This window comes from Lycium barbarum, chromosome 7 (assembly GCF_019175385.1).
Source record: "Lycium barbarum isolate Lr01 chromosome 7, ASM1917538v2, whole genome shotgun sequence".
Taxonomy (NCBI): domain Eukaryota; kingdom Viridiplantae; phylum Streptophyta; class Magnoliopsida; order Solanales; family Solanaceae; genus Lycium; species Lycium barbarum.
The window spans coordinates 127,873,182-127,888,164 of NC_083343.1; the positions used below are offsets into that span (position 1 = coordinate 127,873,182).

Consider the following 14,983-nt stretch of genomic DNA (forward strand, 5'->3'; position numbering starts at 1 on the left):
AATGAAGAAAACTTGACGAAATGGAAATTTTGAGCAAAGATTAGCTAATGAATCAAGCTCAACAACTTGAAGTCTATGGGGATCACCGTGAAGACTTTTCACAGATGATGGAAGAATTTCTAAAATTGCATGTTGAGCAAAGTCAAGAAGTGGAGCTACTTGAAATTGCTATTCGGAAATTGGAGGCCGAATTGAATGCAAAAATTGAAGCATGTGATGCTCAATATCAAGGGGCCATGGATTATAGTTTTGAGTTGATTTCCAATGAAGAAGAGGTCAAGGTTGATTTTCAATGAAGAAGAGGTCAAGGTTGATTTTCAAGAGGCAATGGTGGATTGCCAACCGACCAACAAAAACAATAATGCAAGGTGCTGAAGTTGAAGAAACGATACTAGAGTTGCATAAAAAGGTCCACAAAATAGTTTTTGAAGACTCTAGTTCATTTTTGGGCGAGGATGTCAAAATTCATGCAAGTTTGGAATTTGAGCGCATTAGACCACATTCTAACCATTTTTCAACATTGTGCTTGGCGGGTGATATAGAAATTGAACCAGCCAAGCATGTGGAAGATTTTGGAGATGAAGAACAAGACGTTTTCATTTTGGAATTTGTCATGCCAAAACGACAAAATGACATCCCTCTCCCTCACTTGAAGGTCAAAAAGTGTAAATACGATACCCGAGAATTGGCCTTTTTGCTTTATTACCACCGCCCATGAGCGTCATCGTAATCTTGATTCAAAGTTGAGACGACAATTCATATCCTCAAAGTGGAGAGAAAAGTGGTAAGGTTGACATACGTCGTGCCACGACGTTAAATACGATGCTCTATGGGAGGCAACCCATATTTGCTTTATTTTTAATTTTAATTTACATTTTTAATTGTTAGATAATTTTCTTTTATTATTTTTAGTCAATCAACCAAGTTTCACAATTTTTGAAATTATTTGGACATGAGTTGGGGTGTTAGAGTGGAAGCATACTTTATGTTACCAGAGTGCAAACATTCTCTTAAAATACACATGCTCCAATTCCACAAAGTGCAGAGTCCAATTCTCTTTTGGTAGCATAAATTTTGATACAATTCCACAATGTGCACTGTTCAAATAAGTTAAGAGTGGTGTAACCCTTCATTTTGGTGCCATGATTATTAAGTTTCAGATGTGGAAGATTTTTGTAGTGCACAGTTTGTGCTAAAAGCCTAAAACTGCTGGAGACTTTGTCTAAATATAAAAGATCCTAAGGCTTGTGCAAATATTAAAGGCAATGGTCCTGCTGAGGACTTAAAGCCCCAGCCCCAGGCAAGTGTTTCACTTTTGCAGTTAAAAAAAATCGTTCCCTTATTTTCCCCTTCTTTCAACAAAAGCAGCGTGTCAAGACTCCCCTGCATCTCTCGCACCGTCTCAGCATTCAGGTAAGTTCTTCTCTATTTCTTTCTCCTCGTCTATCTCTCCCCGCCTTTTCTCCATCTCTCCGATCGTCTGCTTGTCTATCTATGACCCATTCTCCCATTCCCCAAGTATAGATTGTCTCTTAATAGGGCAGAAGTGTGTTTGATTTTGATTTCGAAATCTGAATTGCCTCATGAATTGGTATCTTTTGCTGTGTTAGTATGTTGAAGTATAATTCCCATTAAATTGGGAGGGTAATTCTATTGTGTAAGTGTCACAAACAGCTTGGTTAAAGTGATGCACGCAACTGTTGGATGAATTGTCGGAGAGTGAATTTCATTCGTCGGTGAAGTCTGAGTAACCGACCGATATTAGGAAATGCATATAAGTAATTGCGGGGTAGTTCTAGTTGGTTTTATAGTTTTTTTGTTCAGATTACGTGATGATTTCGTCGGGAGAGTAATTTGAAATGAGATTAAGCAGCAACGTCATTCATGAGTTTTATACTTGTTTGAACTCTTGTTTCAATAAATTCCTACAATGTTTCAGTTCTTGTTGAGATTTTGAGCTGCTAAATTCTTATTTGGGGTTCGAAATCAGTTTCATTGGGGAGTAAAGTTGTAGGGATTGAGTCTTTTTGCTCGTGAACTTGTGGGATCCTAACTTACTGGTTGTTTGTCATTGGACCTTTGCTCTAAATAGCTTGAAACAATGAGGGAGTTTAGTGATGTGAAGTTTGGTTTGGTGAATTATGGTTCTGATTTTGTTACCAATTCATGGGTTACAAAAATCTTCTTTGAGATGCTTTTTAGTGCTTTGAATGTTAAAATGTAGAATTTTCTGTGGGTTGCACTTTTGCATCATCTTTTGTGGAGCGTTCATGAACACTTTAAGATAGGATTGAGTTTGCTATTTGCTGATGTAAACTCTCCTTTGCTGTAATACTAAATTATTTGGTGATGTTAGTCTTACATTGGTATTTTCTGGTGAAAAATGAAATCTTGGAGTAAGTAGAAGCTTGTTATCATGCTAGAACTCAAAGGAGCTCGAAGCCAAGAATGTTGTGAGTAGTCACTAGTTTGGATTCTATCTTAATTGAGTATAACTTCTTTGGGGGCTGTTTTGTGTACTTGTTGACGGAGAAGTGGATTCTAGTTCATCCAAAATGGTTCGAGGAGCAGAAACGCGATAATATCTCGGTGATACATCTTTTCAGGAAGACCCTCTACTTTGCTTTAATTGTATAGTTACATTGAGGACAATGCAACATTTTTAAGTAGGGGAGGTTTTATTTTGATAGATATTTTATGATGGGATGCAATATGCCATGATGGATGATAATTTGGTAGATTGACTTTATTTTGTTTTTTTTTTTCTTTTCTATTACATATTTATATTAGTATGATTTTTTTTTTTTAAGTACTAGCTTCTTTAGTTTTTCTTAGGAATAAAAGTGGTGTGGGGTGTGAATTGCCCCTTGGCCAATTTTCGGCTTGCTTGATACCAACATATTTAAACCTTGGCATATTGAATTCTTGAATTTTGAAAAAGAAAAATGATTGAAGTAAGGATTCTTGTTGTGACTTTTAGACTCAATGTTTGGCTCTTTTGTTCACTAAATAGTCTCTTTAGACTAGAAGTAACTTTTTGAGTGCATTTGTTTCAATTGTGTTTTGGATACATATTCTACTTGGGTTTTCATGTGCCATGTGTGGTGAGGTTTATTTGTGAGTTCTTTTGCATAACTTGTGGTCTAGAACTTGCCCGGAATGTGTTTTAAGGCGAAATCCTAGATTAACTTGGTTTGAAAAATTATATTAGGCCTTGCTTGGATCGTTTTTGTGCCCTTAATTTCTTACCCTTGCATATTTTCCCTAGTCAATCCCTTTTGAGCCTTTAACCTTTTCTTTGGCAACCATGTTACAAGCTTTACCCTTTTGTTCTTCATTGACCTATCTTTTGGCATCCTATCTCCCTAAATGTTTTGAAAGTGCAAACATAGGCTAAAAGCTTAAGTTTGGAGGTGATGGTTGGTAAAGTGTGATGTGGAAGTAGCTTGAAAGGTGAAAATAAAAAAAATAGTGTTCTTCCTTGAAATTTTGAAGGAAAAAAAAAAAAAGAACAAACAACAACAAAAAGAATGAAGAAAAAGGAAAGGAAGAATAAAGAGTTGTGAATAATGGGAAAACTAGGTGGTGAAATGAAAAGATGTAGAAAAGGGTGGAAAGGTTTTAAAGGAAGTGTGCTTTGATTGTTGAAAATTGTAGTGCTTAGGGAGGTTTTGAGTCACTATTTTCAAATTATGTCCCTACCTTAACCAAAAGCCTACATTACAACCCTTTAAGTCCTAATTGATTTTGAACCAAGTATGTCTATATTAGTGGAGAAATACATGAAGGGCAAGCTTATGGTACTACTTGTGCACATTTGAACATTTTTGGGTGAGAGAGAGTTAATTCTTTTCATATCATATCCCATTTTTGTTTTGAATTGCATTTTATAAGCGTGGGATTCTCTCTTGAGTGTGAGGGCACATGAGAATTTGAGTTGTGAATTTGTTCCATTTTCCAATTGAGAGGAATGAACAAAAAAAAGTTGTTTTGTGATAATGAGATAAATTTTGAAGTTTTAGTGTCATGGCTTGATTGCTACTTTGATTAAATTGGTGTTTAAGCTCTTGAAATGAACGAATTTTTTGAGAAGTTATGGTGATTCATATGTCTTGGATTAATTGTTGGTACTAAACAAAGTCATGTTTTTGTGCTTAAAGTGGACCTTCTTGACTTGGTATAATATTGGTGCACTATTGAGTACATTGGATCAATAGTGCACTATTGGTATAATATTTGTAAATCATGAAATACATTGGATCGTTACTTGAGAGTAGTTTCCTTTGTATCCATTCTTGTGGTCATTGATCATTTTACTTGCTTTCTAGATTAGTTTGCGTTTTCACAATTAGTTATAATTTTCTCTCTAAATAACCTTTAAGTGTTTGGCATAGCTATTGTTAGTGATAATTCCTACTTTTCATAATCGCCTATATATTGTTCTCTGTGGGATCGACCTCGATTCATAGTTGGATAAACTATATTTGCATACGACTGTGCTCATTCTAATTAATAGGGTGGATTTGGACGTTATCACGACACCACAAACTCAACTTGCGGCCGCATGACGAAGTTTCACAGAAGAGGATGCGATCATTATGCGGTCGCATACTCCTGTTGGGACCGCATACTAGGTCCGCATCGCGTCATTTAATGCCAAACGTGCACTTTTTATCCCTCTTCTATAAATACTTGTTCTAGGTTTTTGTGCACGAACATTGAATATTCTCTCCACTTTCACTTTTTGTCTTCCACTAGCATTAAAGGCAAACTTTGTTGGGTAGTGAACATTCTCACACTCATTTTTGTCATCTTCTACATTAAATCATCATAAGTATTATGAATGCTTTCTTTATCTTTGTTTTGCATTTAATGAAGATGAGTAGTTAAATCATTTAGCTAAGGTTGTGGGACCAAATATGTTAATTATGTGATTAGGTTTCATATTCATACTCTATTTTATGTATTAAAGATGTTTTCTATTAACTTCAATCTTTAATGTCTTTTAATGTTTGCAAACATTATTCGTGCCTATTTACTTACACTTTGTTTGGAAAAGAGAGTGTAAGTTAGGAAAAGAGTTAATGGCAATAATTTGGGATTTTACACTCATCTAATAGCTTGAGTTAGGAATAGGAAAGCTAATTGAGACTAAATGAGCGTTGTCATGTGCAACATTCTAAGGCTTGAAAAAGCTTAGTGATGACTGATGAAATTTGCTAATTTGATTGGAAGACTTTTAGTAAGAATTTAGTAACCCATGGTCTATTATATCTACGCATATAAATAAGTTGATTTGATACCCAAGTGCATTACTTTCCATTGGAACTATAACCTTAGTCTCTTTATCAATAGTTTGTATTTTATAACAACAACTCTTAGACATTAATGATCAAACTTCAAACCAATCATTATTATATTCCCATGTCCCTTGAAATATAGACTAATAGTCGAGTGTTACACTTAACAAGTATATTTCTTCATTATATTCTCGGGATTCGACCCCAACCTTGTTGGCTTCTATATTTGACAACGACCGCTTACTTCTAATATTAAAGGTATAATTTGAGTGTATCAAATTTTGGCGTTGTTGCCGGGGAATACAATCTAGAAATTTACCAGTTAGTGTAAAACTCTACTTTTAGTCTTTATTTCTCTTCTTATTTTCGTTTGTTGTTGTTGTGTTGACTCAAGTGCAATGGGGGATAATAACTCTAATGATGAAATGATTGTGGATCCAGGTGGTGCAGTTGCGATTCACCCACCTCCAGTTCAAGGAAACGGGAGTTTCCATGTGAACAATACTATGTTGCACGTGCTCAACACTAAGGGCTTATTCGGGGGTTTACCAACGGATGACCCGAATAGGCACTTAAAGAACTTTCATAGGGTTTGCACTATTAATGTGCATCCAAATATCTCCATCGAGACGGTTAGGTTAAGACTCTTCCTGTTCTCTCTTACGAGCGAGGCCACCGCATGGTTGGATGATCTTCCAGCCGGGTCTATTACAACTTGGGCGGAGTTGACTCAAGCGTTCCTCAAGAAGTTCTTCCCTCATTCCCGGATGTTACAACTCCGTGACGAAATTAAAAACTTTTGTCAACTTCCGGTTGAGGCTCTACACGAGGCTTGGACTCGTTTCCAAAAGAAAGTTAAGAGTTGTCCAAAGCACGGGTTGCCTGATAGCGTTCTTCTCCAAACATTCTATCGGTCACTTGATACGGTCAAAAAATCGATGGCGAATAATATGCGTGTGGGTCCGTGATGAAAAAAGTGCTCTCCTAGATAAATTGACTGAGACCAACGAAGCTTGGCACACTAGGGAGTCGAAAGTGGTTGAAGGAGGTCCTTCCAAAATTGTATTGTCTCGGGAAGCAATCAAGAAGGAAGAAGAGAGAGATGAGGGCATGGCAAAACTGGTTACTCAAATGGATCATCTCACGAAACATGTGTTGGGTGGAGGCTCCAAGCGAGTTAATGCGGTAGGATCTTGTGAAGGGATTCTATAGATGAGCAATGCTTCCAAGTGTGTGAGGAGGAATCCAACTTTATAAACAATCAAGTGGGGGGTTCCGATCCGAATTACCAAGGTCCTAATCAAGGATCTTGGCGGCAAGGTCAAGGGAATCAAGGTTGGAACAAAGATATGGGAATTCTCATTGTCGGGACAACAATCAAAGTGGTTACAACAACAATCAAAGTGGCTACAACAACCACCGAAGCTCAAATCTTTATGTCCCACCTAAGGGGAACCAAACTATTCAAGCCAACCATCCACTAGCGACCCCGCTAGTTCTAAAATGGAAGATATGCTATCAAGAGTTTTGAAAAAAGTGGAGTCAACCGATTCTTTTTGTAAAGAAATGGTGCAAGTGGTGAATTTTCATTCCACTTCCATTAAACAAATTGAGTCACAACTAAGCCAAATCTCGGCTCAACTCAATCAAAGGCAAAAGGGCACACTCCCTAGTGACACGGCTGCAAATCTGGCAAATGATGAACACAAATGCCTTGCAATCACTACTAGGAGTGGGACAACAATCGGTCAAGAAGAGTTGGTGACGAAAAAGGGGTTGGTTGATGAAGCGAAAATTGTTGAAGAGCCCAGGGTCAATGAGGATGAAGTAGAAATAAAGAAGAAACGGGCTACTATTGAGGAGCCCATTGTTATTTAATATGTTCCCGAAGGTGATGAAGTACCGGAAGGCGAGAAAGTGGTAGAGAAGGGTTCCTAAAACTTTAAAGCCCATTCCTAAACCTCCTCCTCCATTTCCTCAAAGATTGGCTAACAACCACCTTGATCTCACTTGTAAAGATAACCTTTTGGATAGAACTAGATACTTAGTCTCAACTCAACGATCATGTAGAAAGCTTGGGATGCCAAGCTCAAATTGTAACTTTTTGCACATCAATGATCAATGGAGGCAAGGTTTAAATTAAATAAAAAAAAGATTGGCTAAGAAAGTGTATAATGGAAAATTTCTCAAGTTCATAGAGAAGTTGAAACAACTTTCAATCGATATCCCATTGGTGGAGGCACTTGAACAAATGTTCGGGTATGCGAAATTCATTAAAGATCTAGTAACCAAGCGGAGGCATTCTAGTTTTGAAACAATGGGAGTTACACATCATTGTAGCTCTATTGTAACAAAAGCTTTGGTTCAAAAGAAAGAAGACCCGGGAGCTTTCACCATTCCTTGCACAATTGGGATGTACAAATTTGCAAAGGCCTTATGTGATATTGGAGCAAGCATCAACTTGATGCCTCTTGCTATCTTTAACAAATTGGGTTTAGGCACTCCCCGACCCACAACTATGAGGTTAATAATGACGGATAGAACCGTAAAGAAACCGGTGGGTATTATTTATGATGTGCTTGTGAGAGTCGACTGATTCATCTTTCCGGCTGACTTTATGATTTTAGATTATGAAGTTGATTTCGAAGTGCCTATAATCTTGGGAATACCTTTCTTATCTATGGGGTGTGCTCTTGTAGATGTGGAGAGGGGTGATTTAAAATTTAGAATGAATGATGAAGAGATCACTTTTCATATTTGCAAATCAATGAAACAACCGGAGGACATGAGTGTCATGTCGGTTATTGATGCAATTGATGAAGATATGGAGACAACCGTTGACCATGAACATATGGGTGAGATGTTGGCGGCGGTTATAATGAACTATGAGGGGGGAAATAAACAAGAATTCGAGGAAACGGTTAATGCATTGGTGGGGTTGGGTACACACAAATACAATCCCAAAAATCTAGATCTTGATCTAGAAAACCGTGAGAAACCTCCCGCAAAGCCCTCTATCATTGAGCCTCCCACCTTGGAACTCAAACCTCTTCCTTCACACTTGAGGTATTAATTCCTTGGACCAAACAACATGTTACCGGTGATAATCTCCGCCCAGTTGACGGATAAACAAATAGAGTGACTAATGGTGATCTTGAGGAAGTACAAAAAGGCAAATGGGTGGTGTATTGCTGATATTCAAGGAATTCCTCCCAGAATTTTCACCCATAAAATTCAACTTGATGAAGATTGTGAACTGAGTGTTGAGCACCAAAGAAGGTTGAATCCTCATATGCAAGAAGTGGTTAAAGTGAAAATCATCAAGTGGTTAGATGCCGGTGTTGTGTACCCGATAGCAGATAGCCTATGGGTTAGTCCGGTTCAATGTGTACCCAAAAAGGATGGGATCACCATTGTGCCCAATGAGAAAGTGGGTTTGCAATGGGGGTCGTGCTTGACCAAAATTTTGAAAAGATCTTTCATCCAATTTACTATGCAATCAAGACTCTTAATGGTGCCCAATTGAACTATACAGTCACCAAGCAAGAGTTGCTTGCCATTGTCTTTGCGTTTGAGAAATTTCGTGCTTACTTTTTGAGAACCCATGTGGTTGTACACACCGATCATGCGGCTCTACGTTACCTCATTACAAAGAAAGATGCAAAGCCGAGGTTGATGTCCTTCTCTTGCAAGAATTTGACTTTGAAGTCAAGGATAGAAAGGGGTGTGAAAATCAAGTGGCGGACCATTTGTCTCGTCTTGAAAAAGGTGGGAGACCATCAGATGGCCTTGAAATCAATGGATCGTTTCCGGATAAGCAAGTGATGGCGGGGTCATATGATATGATTCCATGGTACGCTGACTTTGCAAATTATCATGCTAGTGATATCATGCCGGAGGATTTGAATTTCCACCAAAAGAAAAAGTTCTTGAGTGACGTCCGAAAATCTTATTAGGATGAACCATATCTATTCCGGATTTGTGCCTACAACATCATAAGGAGGTACATACCCGAAGTAAAAATGATTCTCATCATTGAGGCTTATCACTTATCACCGGTTGGTGGACACCATAGTAGCTCAAGGACGACGGCTAAGGTTCTTCAAAGTGACTTTTATTGGCCAACAATCTATCAAGATGCCTATGACTTTGTGAAAGCTTATGATCAATGTCAAAGGCATGAGGGCATCTTAAGAAGGCATGAGCTACCAATGATACCGATTTTTGAAGTTGAATTGTTCGATGTTTGGGGAATTGATTTTATGGGTCCATTTGTGAGTTCCTACAATAACAAGTACATTCTTGTGGCGGTGGACTATGTGTCCAAATGGGTGGAAACCGTCGCGCTTCCTAATAATGAAGGAAGAAGTTTCACTGCATTCTTGAAGAAGTATGTTTTCTCAAGGTTTGGGACTCCAAGGGCAATCATTAGTGATGGGGGATTTCATTTTTGTAATCGGTTATTCAAGAATCTTCTTGAGAAATATGGAGTCAAGCACAAAGTTGCCACCCCTTATCATCCCCAAACGAGTGGGTAAGTAGAGGTATCAAATCAGAAGATCAAGAGCATCCTCTCCAAAACCGTGAATGCTAACTGGACCGATTGGTCAAGAAAGTTGGATAATGCATTGTGGGCCTATCGGACGGCTTACAAGACGCCAATAGGTATGTCTCCTTACCAATTGGTGTTTGGGAAAACTTGCCATCTCCCGATAGAGCTTGAGCATAAGGCATTGTGGGCCTTAAAGAAGTTGAATCTAGATTAGGGTGATGCCTCAAAGTTGAGGATGGATCAACTAAATGAGTTGGATTAATTCCGTTTTAGAGCATATGTTAGTTATTCCCTCTATAAGGCCCGCATGAAGCACCACCATGACAAGAAGAGCTGTTTAATTCAAGACTCCGGTTGTTTCCCGAAAAGTTGAAGTCAAAGTGGTCGGGTCCATTTGAAGTCACCCGAGTGTTCCCACATAGAGCAATTGAACTTGTGTGCCCAAGTGGTAATAGAATCAAGGTGAACGGGCAAAGGGTGAAGCATTACTTGGGCTCCCCCAATGAAGCAAAAATTATTGAGGTCATCTTCCTCAATGAGCCATGAAATGGTTAATACCGTTGTGCCGCGATGTTAAATCAAGTGCTTCTTGGGAGGCAACCCAAGTCTTTGATTTTGCATTTTTCATTTTCTTAACGTTTGTTGAAGTGTGTAGGATGCAATGTTGCAAGGAAATAGAGTTGAAACACCCAAGAAAAATGAGAATTTAAAGTTAGTTGGAGTTGGGGCCCATATGCGGGACCGCATCTGAGTTTACGGCCACAAACTTCAGCCCAGGATTGGGCAGTGAGCAATGCAAAAACATCGAGTATGCGGGCCTGATGCGGCTCCGCATATCTCACATGCGGTCACATGTAGGTTTGCATCGCCAAATGATTGACACGTCAGGTAAAACAACTTGCTGAGAGTTTGCGGGGCCGTAAACTGTGAATGCGACCGCAAGTTGCGAGAGTATAAAAAGGGCTTTAGAACTTCTCATTCTCGCTTTCCCCCTCTTCAATTTCAAATGTTGCACTTCCCCCATTATCATTAATCGTCGGTTTCAAGCATATTTCACGCTCAACCGACCTCTTAAAATCACAACCCCCCTCCAAGTCTTGGTAGTTTTGCTTTGATTGGATTTCAAAACCATCTTTTGTGCACACACCTTCACTCTCCTAATCTCTAAGGTATGACTAAGTCTCTTCGATTTTAATGTGAAAATGGGTTTGAATAATCATGACAAGAGCTTATAGCATATCCTTAGGGCTTAGTTGGTGTGTTGATTGCTTGAAATAAACCCTAGGTTTATATGAAATTGTGTATATATAGGACTGTTGATTTTTCATGCTTAATCCTTGAAATTGTGGGTTGTTAGGGGTTTGTTTGACATATGGGGTAGTTCAATCATGCTTTAGGGGGAAGATTTGAGTGTCTTTTCACTTAAAACGTGAAAAATGGGAGTTGGGGTGAAAATTGGGGAAAATGATGGAGATGCGACCGCATATTGAGTTTGCGGAGTCGCATCTTCGTCGTATCTAGTGCTTTTGGTTGATAGTGGTGATAGTACAAACTATGAGTATGCGATCGAGATGCGTGACCACATCTTGATCCGCATACTCAAAGCAAGAAATTGGCAGTGAGGTCCATATTTTATGCTAGTTTGCGGGTCCGCAAACTGCATATGCGGTCGCATACTTGAAAATGCGGCGCCGCATACTCTCTTTGCAGCCACAAACTTCCCAAATTCACCCCTAGTTTTCTTCAATTCACCTGGCATCGTTGATAGTTTAATGCTTTCTTTTTACACCAAAAACTCAAAAAAAAAAAAATTAGCTAATTGCTTTCCTTTAATAAAAAACAACAAAAATATTTTCATTTTCGTTTTCCTAATAGGTGTTGCTTGTACAGTATGACTCGTGGCAAGTCCATTGCTCAGAAAAACCCAGCGGACATCAGCAACAGATCCGAAAGAAAAAGGAGGCTGGACAGATCAACCTCAGCTGAGGGACCGTTATCCACTCCTTCGGACCTCAGCCTGTCACCCTAGCCTCGCGCAGTTCATCTGAATTGGCTCGACAATTGGCGGTAAGAATTAAATATGAAGATGGCCTCAGGTTCAAAGACCCAGGGGTGATGGAGCGTTATGACAACAAACGCACCTTCAACCTGGAAAAGCAAATAAGTTTGAAGGGGCTGCCTGAGAATTTCCCCAGGATCATGGAACAACTCCGAATAAGGAACTGGATGATTTTCACATAATCACCCGGGACTTTCGCGCCACAAATTGTCCAAGAGTTCTATACAAATCTGGGGGCGGCTATGGGAAAGAAGAAGGTGATGATGACTGGGCGTATGGTTCGGCGGGTGGTGGTGCCCATATTCCATGAGGGAATCAATCGAGAATATTTTGGGAATAATGACACACCTTATCGGGAGTACGAGGATAAGATAAGAAAGGATATTGTCCAGGGTCAACAGGATTGGTTGGCTGAGGTTCTTGCGGCTCCGGGTACTAGTCCTCCATGGATACACCCGAAGGTTGGGATTATGAAGGCTACCCTCAACATTGAGGCAAACTTTTGGTTATCTTTCATCAGCAGCAGATTCTGGCCTTCCCAAAATGAGACTTTGGTGGGTATTAACAAGGCGGTGTTGATAGCGTGTATCATGACAGGGGTGCACATCAATGTGGGTCGGATCATGTACTATCACATTATGGACAAAGCATGGCAGACTACTAGGTCCATCCCATTCCCTTGCTTAATTACTGCCTTATGCCGTCAGTTTCAGGTAGCCGTGTTCAAACGGGTTGACAGAGAGTTCCAGACTACCGGGTTCGTGGATATTTTAAGGACTGAGGATGATGAGAGCTTGGAGAGACAGAGAAAGAGAGCGAGAGCCCAGGTACACTACAAGAGAAAAGATCTTTAGCGAGGGGAAATGCAGTCATTAAAAGTCCAAATCCGGTTGTTAAAAGTCAATAACCACCGGATTTTATCCGGTTGTCGCCGGTCGTTAAAAGCCTCGACGTTAAAAGTTAACGACCGGATTTCAGTCCGGTCGTTAAAAGAACATTAACGACGGCCAAAAATCCGATCGCTATATGTCCTTTTTAGCGACCAGATTTTACCTTCGCTAATATGTCAGCCGGTCGTTAAATGTTTTTCACAACAACTACTAATCCATTAATACAAGTACTTTAAACGACCGAAATTCCTTTCGTTAATTGTGTGTTACATTCAACACTAATACTTTTAACGGCCAAATTTCCCGTCGCTAATGGCCATTTCACCATCTTATAAACTAATAGTAAAAGAGCTGCAAAGACCACATTTCTATTTACTGTTGTAAAAAAAAATTATACAACTGAATAATACACAGACACATCCAAAAATATACTAAATAATTAATATTCATATAAAAATCCATTGTTAATACAAAGAATTAATAAAAGATATACCATCCAAGTTTTATGATACCATTTTTATCAACTCCTAAAAAATAAAAATTGCAGTATTTATACATAAGATATTGTCTGTAAACCACCCCTAATACCATAAAAGTCGCCTTGTACTTCAACTTGCTCCTTTCTTGAACGATAGACTCTTCATCCTTCAAATTCTTGAGCTGTAAAAAAAAACAAGTTCAGTGTACGAAATAGAAAAGAATAAACTCCAAAGAAGAAACATAAGACCAGTGTTTTAAAAGGCGTTTTTGAGGCGAGCCTCGGGGCGAGCCCCGGGGCGGGGCGTACCAAAAATGCCTCGGGGCGATGGGTCGGGGCGCAAGTCCCCAAAGGCGTACGCCCAGCAATTTGGGGCGTACGCCCAGGCGTTTGGGGCGAGTTTTTTTTTGTTGGGGCGTAAGCCTAGGCGTTTGGGGCGAGTTTTTTTTTGTTGGGGCGTAAGTCCAGAAAACTTCTTCAAAATAAAACGAAATTTGTTAAATAAGTCCTTAGTATAATGCCCAAATTTTCAAAAGTCAACATGTAATTACTCAAATATTTTAAAAAGGAACTGAAACATTAAATTTAAAAGTCAAGACCTTTTTTTATTGCTAGAATGCCTAATATATGTTCTTTTCCAATTATTTATCTTGTCTTCTACTATCTCAAAAAAGTAACGAGCAGTCACTTATACTTGTAAGTACGTATAATAGATTGTTCTAATTAGTTTTTTTGTGGGGGTGGAGTATGTATATGTGTGTGTGTATATATATATATATATATATATATATATATATATATATATATATATCACTTATTTATTGTTTTCTTCAAATTTTTACGTTATTTAACCAATTTAAAAGTATTTATTATAATTATATCATTTTATAAAATACTAAAAATTAAAGTCTCATGAGGCTTACGCCTCGCTGAGGCAGACATAAAACGCCTCGCCTTACGCCCCCGCCTTTTAAAACACTGCATAAGACCTCAATATATTTACCGGAAAGGCTGCAAAACATTAAATTTTTTAAAAAGCACATGAACAATAACTTATATTTCCTCCGGATAGTTCAACAAAATTTTCCTAAAATAAAGACAGAGAAATGTGTCCTACACAGTGCCGGAAAAATGAGCCCATATTTATCCAATCCCCTCATGTTTTAATAGCTTGGGGAGTGATATTTTAAATGGATAAAATTTGGCTTCAGTTTAAATTTGACCTGTTAAGAATATGGATAAATATGGGTAAATATAGGTAAAATATGGAAACTGAGAGAAGGACCTCCGAATATCTAAATTTCTCTAAAAGTGAAAGAACAAAAATTTAATCTCCTAGTACAAGTTAGTAATTCTAGCTTCAAGAGAATATGAATTAATACATGTGAATTTCAATAGGCAGATGCAACAACAGTGACATGGAAGCAACAATCTAAAGACAGAAAACAAAATTTCTTGTGATGAGATATTTTGAAGATAGGAGAAAACTACTTTTGATAAATCCAATATATCATCTTCTTTTAGCTCCCTCATTTGAGCTTTTCCTAAAATTGGTCCTAAAAGAACAAGAAAATAAATAAATATGCTAAGTGGATTTGTTCCATACTGAATTGAGCTAGTGCATCCAGACATAACTTGCATATGATGGTTTTTGTGATATAATGTACTCTCAAAAGGAAAAGAACACCAATGCGATATGTGTAC

General features: G+C 38.5%; 2 protein-coding genes across 2 annotated transcripts; both read left to right on the forward strand.

The window, feature by feature from the left end:
* The first annotated feature begins 1,274 nt into the window (after positions 1 to 1,274).
* On the forward strand, positions 1,275 to 12,769 carry LOC132604317 (uncharacterized). Its single transcript, XM_060317773.1, has 2 exons — positions 1,275 to 1,413; positions 11,743 to 12,769. Exon 2 carries the CDS (start codon positions 12,154 to 12,156, stop codon positions 12,763 to 12,765), a length of 612 nt encoding a protein of 203 aa, XP_060173756.1. The 5' UTR covers positions 1,275 to 1,413; positions 11,743 to 12,153; the 3' UTR covers positions 12,766 to 12,769.
* On the forward strand, positions 9,323 to 9,838 carry LOC132601930 (uncharacterized). The gene has a single exon (XM_060314977.1). The coding sequence runs from the start codon at positions 9,323 to 9,325 to the stop codon at positions 9,836 to 9,838; it is 516 nt and encodes a 171-aa protein (XP_060170960.1).
* Positions 12,770 to 14,983: the final 2,214 nt, after the last annotated feature.

Coding starts and splice junctions, on each gene's coding strand:
- LOC132604317 (XM_060317773.1), top strand. CDS start 12,154: ATGGGAAAGAAGAAGGTGATGATGACTGGGCGTATGGTTCGGCGGGTG.
- LOC132601930 (XM_060314977.1), top strand. CDS start 9,323: ATGATTCTCATCATTGAGGCTTATCACTTATCACCGGTTGGTGGACAC.